Source organism: Erpetoichthys calabaricus, chromosome 15, assembly GCF_900747795.2.
Source record: "Erpetoichthys calabaricus chromosome 15, fErpCal1.3, whole genome shotgun sequence".
Taxonomy (NCBI): Eukaryota; Metazoa; Chordata; class Cladistia; order Polypteriformes; family Polypteridae; genus Erpetoichthys; species Erpetoichthys calabaricus.
The window spans coordinates 90655869-90678714 of NC_041408.2; the positions used below are offsets into that span (position 1 = coordinate 90655869).

The 22846-nt window shown below is 40.2% G+C and overlaps 1 protein-coding gene across 1 annotated transcript in view; it reads left to right on the forward strand.

Moving 5' to 3' along the window:
- col21a1 (collagen, type XXI, alpha 1) overlaps positions 1 to 22846 on the forward strand; it is a 212475-nt gene that overhangs the window by 15626 nt on the left and 174003 nt on the right. The window contains exons 2-3 of the mRNA XM_028820544.2: positions 5405 to 5531; positions 12527 to 13087. Coding sequence (XP_028676377.1) covers positions 5432 to 5531; positions 12527 to 13087 — 661 coding nt within the window. The 5' untranslated portion in view covers positions 5405 to 5431. The remainder of the gene's footprint in view (positions 1 to 5404; positions 5532 to 12526; positions 13088 to 22846) is intronic.

The following is a 22846-nucleotide window of genomic DNA, read 5'->3' on the forward strand; positions in this document are numbered from 1 at the left end:
AACATATGGCACATCATAAACATTAACACTGTTTTTATTAATTTCATCTCAAATGGCATATACCAGAGACATACTATATGCATTACATTTGTCATTCCAACAGATGGCACATCATAACATTAACACTACTTTTACAAATCCCAGAGAGCCTAACCCTAATGTTTCATTCCAACAGATGGTGCATCACAAACATTAATACTTCTTTTTACTAATACCATAACAAATGGCATATAACAGAGACATATACATTACATGGTGCACTGCAAAAATTAATGCTGTGGTCTAAGTTGATTATTTAGATTTCAACCCATCTTGGATGGGTAGTTTGTCTAGTAAGCCCATAAGCCAGTGTTATTGTTTTTTTTTTTTGTTCTATTTACGATGCTATGCAGATGTAGTGCTAATTGCATGGCAAACTGCAAAGAGCTTTAAACCAGCTTTAAGCCATGACCCATTCACACACAGCGCCAACAGCAAATTGGTTTAGAACTTCCAGTCAGTCTAGGCTGGTGGTCTTTGGGGTGGCACAGCGGTAATGGTACTGCTTTGCAACAAGAAGACTAAGCTTCACGTCTTGGGTACTTCCTAGTGTGGAGTTTGCATGTTCTCCCTTTGTTTATGTGGGTTTTCTCCAGATGCTGTAGTTTGTTGTTATTAATTTAGTAGACGCCTTTATCCAAGATGCCTTACAAAGCAAGTTATAATACTTACAAGCATGAAGGTGCAAACAGTAAAAGCAATAGATATTAAGATTAGAAAACAAGCTCAAAGGAGTAGAACTTCTACAAAAGTTCTAACTGCAGCCCAACTACGACACACAAAGCAGCTTTACTAAACACTGTGCCATCATGCCGCCCTACAAGAGTAACCTCTCCATGTGTCTACTTAGCTTATACTTTTAGCTCAAGTGATTCACAAATCACAGTGGGGTTGTTTCCACATATCAGTAAGGGACTAGGCTTGGTGTAAGAGCTGGCAGTGGGGAGGGGAAATGTGGACAGTTTGATATTTTGACACCAGGGGGCGACATTGTGCACAAAAGAATACATCACACTGCACTCCCTATTTTAATTTAATAAATTCTTCTTATTCTAATGATGGTGAGAAATGGGCACAAGGCTGAAACCCATCCTGGATAAAGGATATTTTTTTTACAAAGCATTAAATACATTTCTTTTTTTTTCTTTATCTGAAATATGCTTTGCAGCACTTATTAATTAATGGGGAAGTATATCAGAAAGTGTCAAACAAGTTATTTCACAGTGGAGGAGAAAAAAGGCAACAAATCTGTCAGTTCAGCATAATTAATGACGCTGCCTGGCCCACCATTGGAATAAATTAGCCCCCCACCCCTACCACCACTATGGCGGCTCTGAAATAATTACCTTCAAAATCCCAAAGGCGAAGTTTTACATTTCCAGTTAGACTGGTGAAATGCATTTGATATTAAAACCTTAGACACATTCCCAAAATCTGCTGACAGCTGGATCAGCCCACCTCGAACCTCAAAAGCAATAAATTTAAACCTGACACCTTTCCATTATCAAAGGAATGCACTACAAACGTTCAGCCATTATTTTATGTGTCAACAGGGTTTCCAGGTTCATAAAAAAAAAAAAAATGATAGCCCAAGGACAGGTTAAAAATAACCAAAAAAATAGCCCAATACCTGAGGTAGACAAAATGACACACCGGAAAGCAGGGGGCAGTGTTGAGAGTGAGAGGGTTAGGGACCTACCATTAAAGGTATTAGAGGTCCCCTTAGAGGAATTTCAGAGGGATAGAATGGACATACACCATCTCAGAGATCTCACAAAGAACAAACGAAAGTGTGAGTAGCAGGAGAAAGAGTGCCAGGTGGAAATGGTAAAACTGAGGTGGAGGAAGGCTGGAAAATAGCCCAAAACACCCCCTGTTTCAAAAATAGCCCAATTGGGCAGGAAAACCCAACTATTCTGTGCGTCACCTTCTCCCTATCCAACCTTCTTCCTTTTAAAGGAGTTGGGATTCCTAATGCCGGAAAAGGGTGGATTGTCCTCTCAGGGTTGGGCGCGAGATCCTGCCCCAAGTGAAGGGGTTCAAGTATATCAAGGTCTTGTTCACGAGTGAGAGAAGAATGGAGCGGGAAATCGACAGGTGAATCGGTGCGGCCTCGGTGTGTCGTGGTGAAAAAGGAGCTCATCCATGTTCTTCACCAATGGGCATTGCCCATTCTGCCAGTCTTTAAGTGGTGCATGAGGCCTGTGAAGACAGCAGATTTAACAGGGGTGAAGAAATCCAGCTTAACCAAACTCCCACCCACATTTAAACATCAGTCTGCAACAGGATCAGCCAGTAACTTCATCTGATAACAAAAGTGTAAATCGGAGTTGAAGTGACATCTCTGCAGAGCCATCCAGACCAAAGGCACTCAAGTGACAACAGTGATGGACAAAATAACACACCTATGTGCAGACACTTATCAATCATGAGAGATCACATCAGGTAAAGGGGCAATGGACGCCTCTCTGACTATGTTGTCTTACACTCTCTGATACCAAATCCTCTCTGAAACCATAAAGCTGATGAGCTGCCCTCCCGTTGGGGAGCTGACAGTCTCTTCTGTTTGTGGACCTGAAAGCTGGCATCCACTCTGCCAAGTCAAGCTCTGTGCCGGTGACTGAGCCCAGTCTGAGAAGATTGAGAAACAGCCATTGACTTCAAGGAGGGAACTTCAGCATCTGAACTCTTCTACCAGAAAGAGCAACGCCTTTCCCTTTGAGGTTGCAGACGTCACAGCAACGGGTCAAACTGAGGAAAGCACGGCACCCCTCGACCAAAGGACCACGTCATAAAGAGAAAGGCAAAAATGAGTCCTCCATTTGAACCGAGACCAACAAGAACGACAACTCCGCACAACATCAGACATCATCTTTAAAGATATGGGGCCTCATGTGTAACGTCGTACGTAGAATTCAGACTAAAATATGGCGTACGGACAATAATGGAAATGTGCGTACGCACAAAGAAATTCAGACGCATAAAACTGTGTGTAAGCTAAATTCCATGGACTTTCCCTTTACAAATCCCAGTCAATAGCCCCACCCCGACTCCACCCTGAATTTTGCATATTATGAATATGCAAATCAATATAAATGGCTCCTTCCGTATAGTGTTTTGTTAAAAGACAATAGTGGAAAAAAGAAGAATTTCAGTGAAAGAGAAGTGGAGGTCCCACTCAGTGAAGTGGAGATAAGGAGAAATGTACTATTTGTTGGCTTAGGCATTGGTATAAGCAACAAAGGGAAATTGAAGAAGTGGCACTCAAAAGTTCAAGTTCAGAAAGTCGCACAGTGCCCGAAATAAAAAAGAAATGGTCAGATGTCAAAGTCGACGTGAGAAGGTTGGGTGTCTTCTTCTCTGTGGCCCTAATAAGCTTCCATATGACACTCAGACACTCGTCTTTTCACGTCGACTTTGACGTCTGACTACATCTTTTTTGAAATCCTTCTGTCGTCTGGACTGGATGGGGTGGGGCTTATCTGGTTCAGTTGACCTCACTGGGCGTCTTCTCTGAACTATGAAGGAAAAAAAGGAGAAAAGACCGTTAGTGACAGCGCCACCTTTTCGCCCCAGAGTGGTACTGCATACTTCAGGTGAGTTTGGAATGGTGGTCCTCTGCAGCGCATGTGTAACAAGACATAAAAATATAATGATATAAATGTATCTATTGAACCAAGAATAAATTCAAGCTGGGGGAGAAAAAGTACAAGAGAGTCATGAAGGTGATGGGTTAAAAGGTCACTGCTGTTGTCTCTTATCCGTCCGAGATTGCGGATAAGTACTGAAAACTCTGCACAGCAAATTCTCTCGAGTCGTCTCTCTGCTCTGTTTGCCTGACTTTGACTCTTCTGGTTCTCGTTTTGGTTTCGGTGTCGGTGTCGGTCTTCAACGTTTTTTTCCGGTTACGACTAAGCTTGGTTTTTTTGGATTACGTCTCTTCTCCCGAGTTCTCCATGTTTCCCTTGCTCTTTCTGTTCTCCATCACCGCACAAAATAGGAGGAACGATGGATTTAATAATAATACTAACGACTTTCCACACTCACGACACTTCAGAAATATTCAAAGGGTTCAATAGGGACACAGGCCTGGGGGGGGGGTCTTGCTAAACAACAAGCACTTGCTATCTTGCTATCTGCCAAGCTCTCCAGTAATTTCTCACGATGGCAGGGGAGGATTATGTGCTCATCCTCCATAATTTAATGACATGTACCCGGCCTCAGAGTGCAGCCCTACTTTGTTACACATTTTGAAGTTTTACTGCGGGCCATCACTCACAGCATTCAAAGCAAAACGCAAGCCAGCTGATGCGTTTTTTACTTTTTTTTTTGCAATTCATGTTGGACCAGTTACTTTGAAAATGATGTGCAGATGCCGAGTTATTAATTTGGCATTTCGGCTGATGGCTTGCAATCCCAAAAATCTTGTGTTCCCGTTGTTTTGATGATTGCCACGTTACGACAGATTTAAAAAGGGCCATTTGTGTGTCTGAATCAAATAGATAGCACCTTTTTTTACAGAACACAGTTACGGGCAGCTTGAAACGTTTAGAGTTTTAACAAAAAACGAACCCCGGCATCGCCAATTGTATTCCAAAATATAGCGCCTTTCAGAAAGGCTCCAGACCCCTTCACTTTTACACATTGTGTTATGTCGCAGCCTTGTGCTCAAATCACGTCCATTCCTTTTTTCCCTCATCAGGCAACACTCAACACCCCAGAAGGGCAAAACCAAAAACAGGAGTTTAGAAATTGCTGCAAATTTATTAAAAATACAAAAAATTAAAAACGGAAGTATCCCATGGATAGAAGTATTCAGACCCTTCACTATGACACTTGACATTTGGCTCAGGTGCCTCCCATTCTGTTGATCATCACTGAGATGTTTCTACACCTTGTTTGGGGTCCACCTGTGGTCAGTTCAGTCCATCAGTAGGGGCACACAGCTGTCTATAGGGGGTCTGACAGGTGAGCAACTCCACACCAGGCTGTGAGGTCCAAGGAATGGCCTGCTGAGCTGACAGACAGGATTGTGTTGAGGTGTGGATCTTCTCTTCACTCTGCACACCTCCGACTAGAAAAATAACAGCAGGTCAGCTCACCTGCAGAAATTCTCAGACGATTCTGCACTTATGAGGGGTATTTGATAAGGGGGAGAAGTCAGGGGGAGAACTTTGAGATCTGTTGGTAACTAAACATCATCCAAACCAAGGAACTGCTAACGACTTTCACCGCAGCCAAGAGCCCGGTAACCACTCAGGGAGTGGATGTGGAAAACAAGCGTGTGGGCTGCTGACCTTTGGAAGTCAGATGTTGATTCAGTTTTGTGTTTCACTGACGTCCGTTCTCTTTCTTTTTCAAACAGAGGTGTACAAGTTTCTCATCTTTTGCCATGGCTACCGAAAGGACATCCCTGAGGCTCTTTCTTCCAGCGTTATTGGCTCTTTTCATCAGACATGATGCTGTGGCACAGGAGGAGGATATGAGATCAAGTAAGGATTATTACTCTGGCAAAAATGAAGCTTTGTTCTTCTGCCTTCAGCTTTTCTGCCCAGTTCAAAAGATACAAGCAGAGGGCACGAGCAGATAGAAGTGGGTCATGTTAAACATTTAAATGGACATCGTGGCAGCCCTCAGTTCACATATAATATGGGGGGCCTGGTGTGTGTGGGCCCAAGAAAAAGAGAGGGGATAGAAAAACAGCAGCGGCCGATTCACAGGCCCCCTCAGCGTCTTGGTGCAGTTTAACCCTGCTTCACCATGTTGGGAGTTTCTCCAGGACTCCACTCATTTATGTCTTTGTTGTTGTTATTATTGGCTGGCACTTCCATTATTTGGTTCTTTGTTGTTATTGTACCCTTGACTGAGGCCTTCATCCACACCTGTGAGATGTGGGAAAACTGGCTGGTATAGCAGGGATCTGTTTCTTCATTATTATTATTATTATTACTATTATTATTATTATTATTATTGCATATTTGGCCGGCACTCCAGTTTTATTTTTTTCTATAAATATTAAATAATTGGCTGGCACTACAGTTATGTATTTCTTTATCATTTTTGCATAATTAGCTGGCACTCTGAGTATTTATTTCTTTATTACTGTGTTTGCACCCCAGTTATTTATATCTTTAATAATAATTTATAATTGCATAGCACTCCAGTTACTTATTCCTTTTTTATTATTGAATAATTAGTTGGCACTTCAGTTATTTATTTCTTTATTATTACTGTATAATTGGCTGGCACCCTTGTTATTTCTGTCTTTTTTATTATTGAATTATTAGCTGCCACTGCAGTTATTTATTTCTTTATTATTATATTATTATATAATTTGCTGGTACTCTTGTTATTTATGTCTTTATTATTAGTGCAAAATTAGTGGCACTTCAGTTATGGAATTTGAGTTATTTATTTATTTATCTATTATTATTATTATTATTATATAATTAGCAGGTGCTTCAGTTATTTCTTTATTATTATATTATTACATAATTTGCTGGCACTCTAGTTATTATGTCTTTATTATTATTGCAAAACTAGCGGTACTTGAGTTATTTATTTGTTTTTCTAATATTATTATATAATTAACAGGTGCTTCAATTATTTCTTTATTATTATATTAGATAGATAGATAGATAGATAGATAGATAGATAGATAGATAGATAGATAGATAGATAGATAGATAGATAGATATGTGAAAGGCACTATATGATAGATAGATAGATAGATAGATAGATAGATAGATAGATAGATAGATAGATAGATAGATAGATAGATAGATAGATATGTGAAAGGCACTATATGATAGATAGATAGATAGATAGATAGATAGATAGATAGATAGATAGATAGAGTGGTAGTGCTGCTGCTTTGCAATAAGGAGACTGTGGAAGATTGTGGGTTCGCTTCCCTGTTCCTCCCTGTGTGGATAGCACTTTGAGTACCGAGAAAAGCATTATATAAATGTAATGAATTATTATTTTTATTATTCTACTTTATTAATCCCAAGGGGAAATTCACATACTCCAGCAGCAGCATACTGATACAAAAAACAACATTAAATTAAAGAGTGATAACAATGCAGGTATAACAGACAGTAACTTTGTATAATGTTAACGTTTACCCCCCCGGGTGGAATTGAAGAGTCGCATAGTGTGGGGGGAGGAACGATCTCCTCAGTCTGTCAGTGAAGCAGGACGGTGACAGCAGTCTGTCGCTGAAGCTGCTCCTCTGTCTGGAGATGATCCTGTTCAGTGGATGCAGTGGATTCTCCATGATTAACAGGAGTCTACTCAGTGCCCGTCGCTCTGCCATGGATGTCAAGCTGTCCAGCTCCGTGCCTACAATAGAGCCTGCCTTCCTCACCAGTTTGTCCAGGCGTGAGGCGTCCCTCTTCTTTATGCTGCCTCCCCAGCACACCACCACGTAGAAGAGGGCGCTCGCCACAACCGTCTGATAGAACATCTGCAGCAATCTTATTGCAGATGTTGAAGGACGCCAGTCTTCTAAGGAAGTATATATATATTATTATATAATTTGTTGGTCTGCGGTGGGCTGGCGCCCTGCCCGGGGTTTGTTTCCTGCCTTGCGCTTTGTGTTGGCTGGGATTGGCTCCCGCAGACCCCTGTGACCCAGTAGTTAGGATATAGCGGGTTGGATAATGGATGGATGGATGGATGAATAATTTGCTGGTACTCTAGTTATTTATGTCTTTATTATTATTGCATAATTAGCTAAACAACAGTTATTTATTTATTTATTTTTCTGTTATTTTAGCTGGCACTTCAGTTATTTAATTATTTATTATTACTGTATAATTGTCTGTCACCATTGTCATTTGTTTCTTTATTATAATTGAATAATTAGCTGACACTGCAGTTATTTATTTCTTTATTATCATATTATTATATAATTTGCTGGTAGTCTAGTTATTTATGTCTTTATTATTATTGTATAATTAGCTGACACGAGTTATTTATTTATTTTTTTATTATTATTTTATAATTAGCAGGTGCTTCAGTTATTTCTTTATTATATTATTATAAAAATTTCTGGTACTTTAGTTATTTATGTCTTTATTATTATTGTATAATTAGCTGACACTTGAGTTATTTATTTATTTTTCTATTATTTTAGCTGGCACTTCAGTTATTTAATTATGTATTATTACTGTATAATTGGCTATCACCATTGTCATTTGTTTCTTTATTATTATTGAATAATTAGCTGACACTGCAGTTATGTATTTCTTTATTATCATATTATTATATAATTTTCTGGTACTCTAGTTATTTATGTCTTTATTATTATTGCATAAGTAGCTGACACTATAGTTATTTATTTATTTTTCTATTATTTTAGCTGGCACATCAGTTATTTAATTCTTTATTATTACTGTATAATTGGCTGTCACCATTATCATTTGTTTCTTTATTATTATTGCATAATTAGCTGGCACTGCTGTTATTTATTTCTTACTATTATATAATTGGTTGGCACTCCAGTTATTCATTACTTCATTATTATTGCATAATTAGCTGACAATACAGTTCTTAATTTATTTTCCTATTATTATTATTATTATTATTATTATTATTATTATTATTATTATTATTATTATTATTATTATCCATCCATCCATTTTCCAACCCGCTGAATCCGAACACAGGGTCACGGGGGTCTGCTGGAGCCAATCCCAGCCAACACAGGGCACAAGGCAGGGAACCAATCCCGGGCAGGGTGCCAGCCCACCGCAGTATTATTATTATTATTATTATTATTATTATTATTATTATTATTATATAATTGGCTGGCACTACAGTTGGGTAGATATTGTATTACTGGCTGGCACTCGTGTTCTTTCTGTCTTTATTATTATTGCATAACTTGCTGGCACTCCAGTTATTAATTTTTCTTCTATTATGTAAATGGCTGGCACTCTAGCTATTCATTTCTTCATTATTTTTCACATAATTGGCTGGCACTGCATTTATTCATATCGTTAAGAATAATTCCTACTTAGGTGGCACTCATGTTATTTCTTTCTTTGTTAATATTGCATAACTTGCTGGCCCTCCATTTATTTATTTTTCCCCCATTATTATACTGTTAGCTGGCACTATGGTTATTTCTTTATTATTATTATTATTATTATTATTATTAATTTTGTGCATTTAGCTGATGCCTATCTCCACGCACAAGAGATGTGCCAGTTTTGTCCACTAGCAGGGTATGTGAGTGTGGGTGTGTGGAGTGTGTGCCCCACTTCGAGGGTCATTGTTCTATACGATTGCAGGCTAAGTGTTTCACTCGGGGTCACACAGGCAGTCAAAGGTGGGCGCTGGACTGGCCAGCTTGTGGTTAAGATTTCAGAGCCTCAGCCGCCATGCCACAGTGCCTGCCTGTTCTCCTTCCACATCCCAAAGGCCGATTATGGGTTCTGTATCGGCCCCTATGAGTGTAGTGGAGCGTTACAGACTGGTGGAGAATGGTCCTTCTTAAAAGGACGGAAAAGTTCAATCAAAGCTTCTGTATATGGAAAGACTGAAAGGACCAAATCTACTGAACAAATGCAAGGAGATGCTGTGCGTGCACTGTCACCCATCGGTTTAATCGAGTTCAAGTGGTGGAGGTCCCAGCCTCTCACAGCAGCAATATGTGTAGGATCAGGAGCCAGTCGACTGCAAGGCCGACTCTCACACACATTCACATTGGGCCAGGTGTGTCCAGAGTACCTGGAGTTCATAGACGTCCGAGGAAAATCCAAATGGACAGGAGGACAGCGAGCAGATGGGACAACAAACAATGACTGGAGGGGCCTTTGGTGCTAAACTTCAAGTCACAGTGCTGTCCTCTTGAGAGCGCATGTGGAAAAATATTGAAATTATGGAGGCAATGGGGGTGGTGGGCACCCATTTTATTTTAAGAAGAATGTGATGTCACATATGGAAACAGGTTAGGAAGAAATGGCAGGCATACATAAGATAAAAGAAGAGCGTGAATATATGGAAGCAGCTGTCTGGCAGCAGAATCTCAAATAGCCCCTGAGGGAGCCACAAATTTGAAATGTGCACAGATCTGCTTAGCTGGAGCTGGTGATTTGTGGTGGGCTGGACAGCCTGCTATGTTTTATTAAATGCTTTGTAATCCTAATTAGGAGCCATCGCTTTACTGACTCAGGCCATTCCAACCCAAGCCACTGGAGCTCCAGAGCTTCTCTGGGCAGAATTAAGCACATCACCTGCATGGGCTACCAGCACGGGGCAAACTCACACGCAGACCCCCGCTGACTCGCGCCAGAGCACCAGGCAAATTAATTATTTGTATTATTTTAGTGGCCCAAGTATTTAAACAAAATGCCACCAAGCCCACCTCAGGCAGAGTGTGCAAAATGTATGGTATGGGCAAAAGCAAGCAGCATATGAGGCACAAACAGAAAATGACCAACGGTACATAGACAGAAAGACAGACAGAAGAGGCAGTAAATAACAGGCAGACAGAGTGAAAGGCACTATATAATAGATATATACTGTAGACGAGTGAGGAACAGCAAGTCCTAGACAAAGAAATGTCAGTCCACCAAATTGGTCATCCCTGTCTACTTCTTTCAGGTTTAACTGAAATACAGGCGCCCAGAGACACAACAGTCATAAAAATAAAACAATAAAATTAGACCCAGCTGGGCTTAGATCAGGTTTAGGTCGGGTCACAGGAGCTCTGCTCTCAGAGTCGACGCCTCCTTCTGGTGACCTCACAATGGAAAGTGGAAAAACCTGAAGGGGCGGAGTCAGGTGCCCTAGGAGGACATCGTCTCAGTGTTACTGGAGGAAAAAGAGAGGGCCTGGTTAGCAATAGCGCCCCCTCTCGACCGGGGGTGGCACCACATACCTTAGATAGATAGATAGATAGATAGATAGATAGATAGATAGATAGATAGATAGATATGAAAGACACTATATAATAGATAGATAGATAGATGTGAAAGGTGTCTATATGACAGATAGATAGATAGATAGATAGATAGATAGATAGATAGATAGATAGATAGATAGATAGATAGATAGATATGAAAGGCACTATATAATAGATAGATAGATAGATAGATAGATAGATAGATAGATAGATAGATAGATAGATAGATAGATAGATAGATGTGAAAGGTGTCTATATGATAGATAGATAGATAGATAGATAGATAGATAGATAGATAGATAGATATCAAAGGCACTATATAATAGATAGATAGATAGATAGATAGATAGATAGATAGATAGATAGATAGATAGATAGATAGATAGATAGATGTGAAAGGTGTCTATATGATAGATAGATAGATAGATAGATAGATAGATAGATAGATAGATAGATAGATAGATAGATAGATAGATAGATAGATAGATAGATAGATGACACAAGCCATCAGGCCCTTTGCTTTGTCACTTGAGATGTGACACTCTGTCACCTTAGACCAAATGTGATAGTCCAAGTGTCTGAAACTGTGCAGGTCCTTATCACACGTAATCATTTCTTGAATATTTTAGCGCCAGACCAGAATGCTCCTAATCCATGTACAAAGTTAATATACCTCCTCAGATAAAAATCTGTGATGTTTTTGTGGGGCAGTAACATTATGTTATAAATTATTTATGCATGCCTGAAACAAATTGGGCATTTCCATGAAGTCTGAGGTGAAGTACGGTTACGGTACGCATGTATGAAATGTCTGTACACATGCAAAGCCAATCAGGCAGGTAGTGCAGATCAGGTAGTGTCATCCTCATCCAATATGGCTGCTACAGCTTGGTGAAGTCACGCTGGCCTCACAAAGCATCACGGGGCACAGAATGAAAATGTAATCTAGGGTGTCGTTGTGTGAGGGAAGGAGATGCCAATCTGGTGGTCCCCGATTAATTCTTTTAAAAAAGAGACCCTCAATGGTGTACGAAAAGAAAAACTAATAATAACACACAGGATGCGGTAATCGGGGAGCTGCGAGTCTTCAGATTGCACAGAGCTCCGACCTGTGAGTCGCTAAGGTCACCAACAGCTGGCTCTTCTCCTCCTGATGTGCCCAAGTTTTACAGGGCTCTGTTTTGGAAGGGGCGGAGTCAGTTGCCCTCAAGGGGCGTCTTCTCTGGATTCTGGGGGGAAAAGTAGATTTCAAATTTAGTGCTAGCGCCCCCTCATGCTCCAGGGTGGCATTACACATCTCAGATTAGCCCGTGAGGTGACCTTCTGATGCACATGTGTGACAAGGGTCACCGGCAAATAGCAGAAAACTCTTTGGTAAAATTGACCAATTAAGACTAATCAGCAGCGACCAATAGAAGCGAAGACATTTGTTTATAAGATGGATAATAATACAAATGTCAAATGAAATGTTTACCTTACTGTTTTTCAAAATATTTTTTAAAAATGTGAATATTTTTCAGTCTTTCATCTGATCCTTCATAACGCTTTCTTTCTGTTCCCTAAACCCCGCAGGTTGCAGGACGGCTCCCAGTGATCTCGTATTTATTTTAGATGGTTCCTGGAGTGTGGAGGACACAAATTTTGAAATTGTGAAAAAATGGCTGGTGAACATTACCTCAAACTTTAACATCGGTAACACTTTTACGCAAGTGGGGGTGATCCAGTACAGCGATAACCCCGTATTGGAAATTCCTCTGGGAACTCATTCTTCCAGTGAAGAACTTCTAAGGGACATGGAGTCCATCAGTTACATGGGAGGAAACACCAGAACGGGAGAAGCGATAAAATTTGCAGATAAACAAATGTTTGCCATCTCAGAAAGAGCCCCGAACGGCGTCACGAAAATTGCAGTGGTGCTCACGGACGGGAAATCCCAGGATGAAGTGAAAGATGCAGCCGAAGAGGCGAGAAACAATAAAATTACCCTCTTTGCCATTGGGGTTGGGCCAGAAATCAAAGACGACGAGCTGAAAGCCATCGCCAACAAGCCGCCGTCCACCTACGTGTTTCATGTCGAAGAGTATATCGTCATTTCCAAAATACGAGAAGTGATGAGACAGAAGCTCTGTGAAGGTACCATAAATTATTACATCCAATTTTATTTGGCATTGCTGTGTTCACCACTTTGGGGGGCGGGGCTGGGGGGCTTCTCTGGTTAGAGCTGCTGTTGTCTTACTACGCCAGAAGATGGCTTGAGTCCTGGCTTTTTATACTGCTCAGAAAAATGAAAGGACCCCTTGTAATGATAGATAGATAGATAGATAGATAGATAGATAGATAGATAGATAGATAGATAGATAGATAGATAGATAGATAGATAGATAGATAGATATGAAAGGCACTATATGATAGATAGATGGATAGATATTTTAGTGTAGTTAGCAGGATAGATAGATAGATAGATAGATAGATAGATAGATAGATAGATAGATAGATAGATAGATAGATAGATAGATAGATAGATAGATAGATAGATAGATAGATAGATAGATATGAAAGGCACTATATGATAGATAGATGGATAGATATTTTAGTGTAGTTAGCAGGATAGATAGATAGATAGATAGATAGATAGATAGATAGATAGATAGATAGATAGATAGATAGATAGATAGATGTGAAAGGGACTATATGATAGATAGATAGATAGATAGATAGATAGATAGATAGATAGATAGATAGATAGATAGATAGATATAAAAGGCACTATATAATCGATAAATAGAAATGAAAGGTGCTATATAATAGATAGATAGATAGATAGATAGATAGATAGATAGATAGATAGATAGATAGATAGATAGATAGATAGATAGATAGATAGATATGAAAGGCACCATATGATAGATAGATGGATAGATATTTTAGTGTAGTTGGCAGGATAGATAGATAGATAGATAGATAGATAGATAGATAGATAGATAGATAGATAGATAGATAGATAGATAGATATGAAAGGCACTATATGATAAATAGATGGATAGATATTTTAGTGTAGTTGGCAGGATAGATAGATAGTGTAGAAAGGCACTATATAAGCACCTGATCCGGCACAGAAGGACACAGAGGCACGTATAAAATCAATGGACTTTTTATTTTCTTCTCCCGTGGGCGCACGTCTTCCCCGTGACCCACAGGTAATACACAGTCCCACAAAACACAAGTCCACAACAACAACAGCACTCTTTCCTCTTCTCCCACCACTCCTCCACAAGCTTAGTCCTCCTTCCTCCCAACTCTGGCTCCTTGAGTGGTGGTGGCTGGCCCTTTTTATACCCCACCCGGAAGCGTTCCAGGTGCTTGATCACCTGGTCCTAATTGCATTTCCGGGTGGGGCTGAAGATTCAACCAGCCGGGCTGCAACTCCATGCAGCTCCCCCTAGCGGTCATCCGAGCCCCCAACCAGGCTGTGGAGGACTCCATCTCCCATGGAGCCATGCGCCAGGTTGGGGAATCATCGTCCGCCAGGGAGGCTGCCACCAAGCATCCCGGGGGAGATATTGAAGTGTCCATGGCTGCTCCCCTGGAACAGATGCAGCAGGGGCGTCCCTGCCGGGCATGGGACCCGGCTGTCCTTCACAACAGATAGATAGATAGATAGATAGATAGATAGATAGATAGATACTTTATTAATCCCAAGGGGAAATTCACATTCTCCAGCAGCAGCATACTGATACAAAAAAACAATAATAAATTAAAGATTGATAATAATGCAGGAAAAAACAGACAATAACTTTTTATAATGTTAACGTTTACTCCTGTCTAGAGATGACACTGTTTAGTGGATGCAGTGGATTCTCCATGATTGACAGGAGCCTGCTTAGTGCCCGTCGCTCTGTCACAGATGTTAAACTGTCCAGCTCCGTGCCTACAATAGAGCCTGCCTTCCTCACCAGTTTGTCCAGGCGTGAGGTGTCCCTCTTCTTAATGCTGCCTCCCCAGCACACCACCGCGTAGAAGAGGGCGCTCGCCACAACCGTCTGATAGAACATCTGCAGCATCTTATTGCAGATGTTGAAGGATGCCAGCCTTCTAAGGAAGTATAGTCAGCTCTGTCCTTTCTTACACAGAGCATCAGTATTGGCAGTCCAGTCTAATTTATCATCCAGCTGCACTCCCAGGTATTTATAGGTCTGCACCCTCCGCACACAGTCACCTCTGATGATCACGGGGTTCATGATGGGTCTGGTCTTCCTAAAATCCAACACCAGCTCCTTGGTTTTGCTGGTGTTCAGTTGTAGGTGGTTTGAGTCGCACCATTTAACAAAGTCCTTGATTAGGTCCCTATACTCCTCGTCCTGCCCACTCCTGATACAGCCCACGATAGCAGTGTCGTCAGCGAACTTTTGCACGTGGCAGGACTCTGAGTTGTATTGGAAGTCTGATGTATATAGGCTGAACAGGACCGGAGAAAGTACAGTCCCCTGCGGTGCTCCTGTGCTGCTGACCACAATGTCAGACCTGCAGCTCCCGAGACGCACATAATGAGGTCTGTCTGTAAGATAGTCCACGATCCATGCCACCAGGTATGAATCTACTCCCATCTCTGTCAGCTTGTCCCTAAGGAGCAGAGGTTGGATTGTGTTAAAGGCACTAGAGAAGTCCAGAAACATAATTCTTACAGCACCACTGCCTCTGTCCAAGTGAGAGAGGGATCGGTGTAGCATATAGATGATGGCATCCTCCACTCCCACCTTCTCCTGATATGCAAACTGCAGTCTTTGTTGTATGATTGGAACCAAAGCCACCACTTGCGTTCTTTCATCTGGGGAGTCCTTTGTTATTCCACCCAAGAGTCTTGTAGTGAAAGTGGGGAACATTAACGTGTTTGCTGTGATAGTAACTGGAGGATGAAAGCCTTTAATACCCTAATTGCTCATCATCATCATCATCATCATCTTCACTTGACTGCATATATGGTGGGTGTGCAGATGTTAGCAGTCTTTCTCCATTCTTGGCAGTTGGTTGCCTTATCTTGCTGACTGTTGGTGGAACATCACGATTTACAAGTTGGCTGATGTAGTTGTTGCATGACAAACTTCTACTTCTCTTCAAATAGCTTTCAGGTGACTCGTGGAGAACATATTGGTTAATAAGCTTGGGTATTGGTTTCCTGAACCCGTGCCTGACAAATCTTAGTTATCTTTGTTGTATGATTGGAACCAAAGCTTCCACTTGCGTTCTTTCATCTGGGGTGTCCTTTGTTATTCAGCCCAAGAGTCTTGTAGTGAAACTGGGGAACATTAATGTGTTTGCTGTGATAGTAACGGGAGGATGAAAGCCATTAATTCCATAATTGCTCCATGCTCCTCCTTATCATCATCTTTACTTGACTGCAAATATGGTGGGTGTGCAGATGTTCACAGACTTTTTTCATTCTTGGCAGCTGGTTTCTTTATCTTGCTGACTGTTGGTGGAACATCACAATTTACAAGTTGGCTGATGTAGTTGTTGCACGACAAATTTCTACTTCTCTTCAAATAGCTTTCAGGTGACTCATGGAGAACATATTGGTTAATAAGCTTGGGTATTGGTTACCTGAGCCCTTGTCTGACAAATCTGAGTTGTCTTTGTTGTATGATTGGAACCAAAGCCACCACATGCATTCTTTCATCTGGGGAGTCCTTTGCTACTCCATCCAAGAGTCTTGTAGTGAAACTGGGGAACATTAACGTGTTTGCTGTGATAGTAACAGGAGGATGAAAGCCTTTAATACCCTAATTGCTCATCATCATCATCATCTTTACTTGACTGCAAATATGGTGGGTGTGCAGATGTTAGCAGTCTTTCTCCATTCTTGGCAGCTGGTTTCCTTATCTTGCTGACTGTTGGTGGAACATCATGATATACAAGTTGGTCGATGTAGTTTTTGCACGACAAACGTCTGCTTCTCTTCTTGTAGCTTTCAGGTGACTCGTGGAGAACGTATTGGTTAATAAGCTCGGTTCTTGGTTTCCTGAGCCAGCGTCTGAGAAATCCGAGTTGTGTTTGTTGTATGATTGGAACCAAAGCTTCCACTTGCGCTCTTTCATTTAGCGAGTTCTTTGTTACTCCACCCAAGAGTCTGGTAGTGAAACTGGGGAACATTAACATGTTTGCTGTGATAGTAACAGGAGGATGAAAGCTCTTAATACCCTAATTGCTCATCATCATAATCTTCACTTGACTGCAAATATGGTGAGTGTGCTGACGTTCACAGTTTTTCGCCGCTCTTCATGATTGGCAGCTGCTTCCCTTATCTCGTTGACCGTTGGTGGAACATCACGATTTGCTTGTTGGCCAATGTAGTTATTGCATGACAAACTTCTACTTCTCTTCTCGTAGCTCTCATGTGACTTGTGGAGAATGTATTGGTTAATAAGCTCGCTTCATGTTTTCCTGAGGCCAGCATGTGAGAAATCTGAGTTGTGTTTATTGTAAGATTGGGACCAAAGCTTCCATTTGGATTCTTTCATCTAGCGAGTCCTTTGTTACTCCGTGCAAGTGTCTGATGATCATGGTTCTTTGACCATTAGTATTGAAACTGTTCAGGCTTTTTACCAGCTTTTCAGTGATGATGCAACGCTCGCTTCCATAAAGAAGTATGGGCTGGGTGAGTCATCGTGAAGTTTGTGAGACTTACTAGGAACATTTACGAGATTCATCTATTTCTGCCCTTGAAGGCTAGTTTGGAGCTCAGTGGCACCCCCTTGTGGTTACACCCATAATGTGTGTGGATTCTCAACATAATACTTCTCTTGATTGAGACAAACACTTTCTTGAAATCAACAAATACAACATGGAGTGCTACATCCGTTTCGATTATTGAACTTGTTCCTTAAAGTAAAATGCACTCCATTTGCTCAGTCATGTGAAAAAGTAAGTGCCCCCCTTAATAATAGTTGAACTTTGTACCTTGAAGGCCACATTTCCCACAGGGGACAAATATCTATCTATCTATCTATCTATCTATCTATCTATCTATCTATCTATCTATCTATCTATCTATCTATCTATCTATCTATCTATCTATCTATCTATCTATCTATCTATCTATCTATCTATCTAAGGATGCTGGGATAGACTCTGGCTCCTTTTGGACCATGGAAAAAGTGTCTTCCTAACTTGGATGGATGGAAAGAATATTCATATCGTACTTTAAATATATGGACCATATATATTCAGGCAGAAAGGCTGCTGCCTTTGTCTGTTCACATTTCTTGGCCTGTTTTGATGAAGTCTTCAATGAGTCATACGGCTGGGAGCTCCCAGCCTTGAATCTGAGGGAAGCCAAGTTTCCAGCCTTGGCTTATGTCCTCGAGGAATTTCTCTGCTGCTACTAGTGCTTGCAAAAAAAAAAAAAAGCATGATGGAAAAAATCAGCAGACTGCTTATTGTATCACGCACGAATGAGCGCCATCTGACAGGGGCCCAGCAAACTCAAACAGGAACCAGCTGGACGCCTTCTGGTGGTCAGTGCCCTGGTGTTTAATACCTTGAGCTCTCATGAAAAAGCAGAATTCAACAGAAGAGGGTAGAAGGCTTAAGATCATCAGACTATCAAGGTATATGACCAAACACTTCAGCCAGAAACTGAAAAATGAGATGTCATTATGGCTCTCCATCCTTTCCATGATGTGTTCATCTGAGACACCTTTCTTTATCCACCAGCTCAGTCCACCCATTCTGCAAAGAACCAAAACTGGAGCTGTTTATGTGGTTGCCCATGTCCTGCACACTACAGAATGTCTCCTCCTATTGTCCCCATCTTTAACTTGGGCAGCTCTATAAAGGCACATTATTGTAAGTGAAATATTGCATTAGGGACACTAAATATGAAATGGCAACTGTGTATGTTAGGTAGTCTTGCACCTGGGTAATATTTTAAATATTTTGATTTGACTATTTTGCACCATGAGATTATGTTTCTGACAGAGTAAATTAATATATTTATCTATTATATAGTTCCTTGCCTATCTATCTATCTATCTATCTATCTATCTATCTATCTATCTATCTATCTATCTATCTATCTATCTATCTATCTATCTATCTATCTATTATATAGTGCCTTTGACATCTATCTATCTGTTTATCTATCTATCTATTATATAGTGCCTTTGACATCTATCTATCTATCTATCTATCATATAGTGCCTTTCATATCTATCTATCTATCTATCTATCTATCTATCTATCTATCTATCTATCTATCTATCTATCTATCTATCTATCTATCTATCATATAGTGCCTTTCATATCTATCTATCTATCTATCTATCATATAGTGCCTTTCATATCTATCTATCTATTGTATAGTGCCTATAGCTCCATCATCCTTCTGGTCTGGAAAAACAAGCAGCTGATTTCATTGCAGGCTTTTGGGTTTAATACAGGAAGATCTATGAATCTCATTTGTTGTATTTAAATTGACTGGATTGTATGCAGTGTTATTTTTTCAGATAATAAAGTAAATAAGAAAAGACATATTTTCACAAAAATGCTCTTCAGAAATAAGAAGTAAGAGCTCAAAAGGGATAGAAGGCAATCCCAAAAGTGAACAAAGTCCCATTCCAAAATCCAAAAGGCAAAGTCAAAAACAGAGTACAGGTTCAGAAAAATCCAGACAATCACAAATGCACAATAGGTGGAGCTCACCACCACCATCACCATCACCATCACCATCACAAGCACAAACACAAGCACATTCAGAATGAACTGCCAGGGACTGTGGGTTGTCCTTAAAAGGGTTGAGGGCAGTCCCTTGAGGGTGATGGGCAGGTGGCTCCGCCTCTTGTTAATTTATCAAGTAGGGTGCATTTTGGTTTCTGACTTTTTGTTCCTGACTTCTCCTTCGATGTGCCATCCCCTGTTTAGTTTGCTGATTATTTACAACCTTTTTACTTTCTCGTTTACAAAGTATTGTAATCGTCCAAAAATTTTACCTCAAGATTTTGATGAATCTCGACATTTTAGACCTCCGTGAGTCTGATTTACTTTCTCGTAGTGAAAATATTGTAATCGTCCAGAAATTAAATTTCAAGACTTTAATGAATCCTGACATTTTAGACCTCCCTGAATCCGATTTACTTTCTCCTAGGTGAAGTATTGTAATCATCGAAAAATTCGATTTTGAAATGTTGATGAATCTCGATGTTTTAGACCTCCCTGAGTCCGATTTACTTTCTCGTACTGAAAGTATTGTAATCGTCCAAAAATTCCATTTCGAGATTTTAATGAATCCCAATGTTTTAGACCTCCTTGATTCCAATTTACTTTCTTCTGGGAAAGTATTGTAATCGTCCAAAAATTCAATTTCAAGACTTTAATGAATCCTGACGTTTTAGACCTCCCAGAGTCCCATTTACTTTCCCCTAGGTAAAGTATTGTAATCGTCCAAAAATTAAATTTCAAGACTTTAATGAATCCTGACGTTTTAGACCTCCCAGAGTCCCATTTACTTTCCCCTAGGTAAAGTATTATATAATCATCGAAAAATTCAATTTCGAAATTTTGATGAATCTCAACGTTTTAGACCTCCCTGAGTCTGATTTACTTTCTCGTACTGAAAGTATTGTAATTGTCCAAAAATTCAACCTAAGGTTTTAATGAATCTCGACGTTTTAGACCTCCCTGAGTCCGATTTACTTTCTCGTAGGGAAAGTATTGTAATCGTCCAAAAATTCCATTTCAAGATTTTAATGAATCCCAACGTTTTAGACCTCCTTGATTCCAATTTACTTTCTTGTAGGGAAAGTATTGTAATCGTCCAAAAATTCGATTTCAAGATTTTAACGAATCCTGATGTTTTAGACCTCCCAGAGTCCCATTTACTTTCCCTTAGGTAAAGTATTGTATAATCATCAAAAAATTCAATTTCGAAATTTTTATGAATCTCAATGTATTAGACCACCCTGAGTCTGATTTACTTTCTCATAGGGAAAGTATTGTAATTGTCCAAAAATTCAATTTCGAGATTTTAATGAATCTCAATGTGTTAGACCTCTCTGAGTCCCATTTACTTTCCCCTAGGTAAAGTATTGTAATCATTGAAGAATTCAATTTCAAAATTTTGATGAATCTCGACAGTTTAGACCTCCCTGAGTCAGAAAATACTATTTTTGGAATTATGTCTGTGTCTGTCTGTGTGTGTGTGTGTATAAACACGATAACCTGAGTACGCTTTCACTTGGGTCAGCCAAATTTTGCATACAAGTATTAGGTACAAAATGTAGTTTTCTAGCAACTGTTGAGCTATTTCAGCTAACTGGATGGGGTACATTACCTTTTATTCATGCAGCTGCAGAGTCTGATTTATTCAACTTTACTTTTATAATAATTGTTCAGTATGTTATTAATTTGATTTGATTTTTTGTTGACAGCTCTTTAATGTACATAATATAAAAATATAATCATTGTCTTGCGGTTTACTCCTCAAATATCCATCCCCATATCTGAGTATACGAGCAAGTCCAGGGGAGACCACACCTGATTTTTAAGTTCTGACCTTTGCCTGTTCCTCATCACAAGTCTTCCTGACAGGACATCTCCTGGTCTTCTTGCTCCTCATAATAATTTCTGGAGCTGCATGATATCACCGAGTCAAACATGTAAAGGTTTAAAGGTCAGCGTCGTACACATGCTGGTTGTCCAAGTTTACGGATTCAACCCAAAACCCTAGCATTGTTTTTCTATGAGATTAGGACTTGATTTCTGGTCCTGTTTTGACCCCCCCCCCCCTTTTGGTTTACGTCTTGGCTGTTTTGCTCATCACTAATTGTATTCACAAAGTATCTCAGTTTATCTGTGAATAGATTTTCTTTTACCCAAGTTCTCTTTTAGTGGAGCACGTGGTGAACCTTTTATTCTCAGTGGGAGAGTAAAGCATTTTTATGAGATTTATGGAGTTCGTTGCCAGCCAAGATCAACCAAGACGGGTTACTGACTAGTGATGAGCGGAACCCCCTGCTGAATTTGCTTTGACTCACTCGCCCTTTTTATTCCCCCCCCCCCCCCCCACCCCAAAAAAAACCACTGGACACTGAGAGTCCTCCAGGTGACCTGCCAGATTTTCATTACTTTTGGAGACATGAAGCCTGAATTGGGGGGGGGGACACACATTTTATATTAAAAAAAAGGGGGGGAAAAATAGGAGAAGATTGTTTTTGACTTTTGCTACAACTCCTTCTCATCATCGGTTATTTAAACAAATTCACATCGTGGTCTTTTTATTTTTCTTTTTGCCTAGTCATCGGCTGTCTGTTACAACTTCATACTGATGTGGTTACTCCAGGATTAAGTGCAGAACTTTTTCCCGAAGCAATGGTTGGTTAGCTTACCAAGAAATTAGTCTTTGGGATGACATTTTTACTTGGCTTTGAAAAGCCTGATTGCCGGCACATTGAAGGTCCAAAGCCTGCCAAGCGTTTTTTTGTTTTTGCCACTGCTCTGTTTTCAAAAGGGAGGCAGACATCCTTAGTTCTTAACTCGGCAATGATTTATTCTTTCATAACATCAGTGTACTGAGGAATTAACCAATCGTTTTGCCTCCAGAACAGCCGCGACTCTTTGAGAGAGGAATACCAAACGAGGTGCTGCAGTCATCCCTTAGGTCGGTGATCCTTGACCTTTTTTTGAGTCACGGACCCCTTTAAGAATCTGATGAAAGCTATGGGCCCCCTTCTCCAAGAATATCCACATAAACACAACTTTGCGTGCAATGAATAGAATGTCCTTAATTTATAGAGATTTGTGATTGTCTCATACATATACGACATACACAAAGTATTATTAAACTTTAAAAATAAACACTCCTTTTGTATGCAAAATGGCCACTCATTATACAGTGCATCC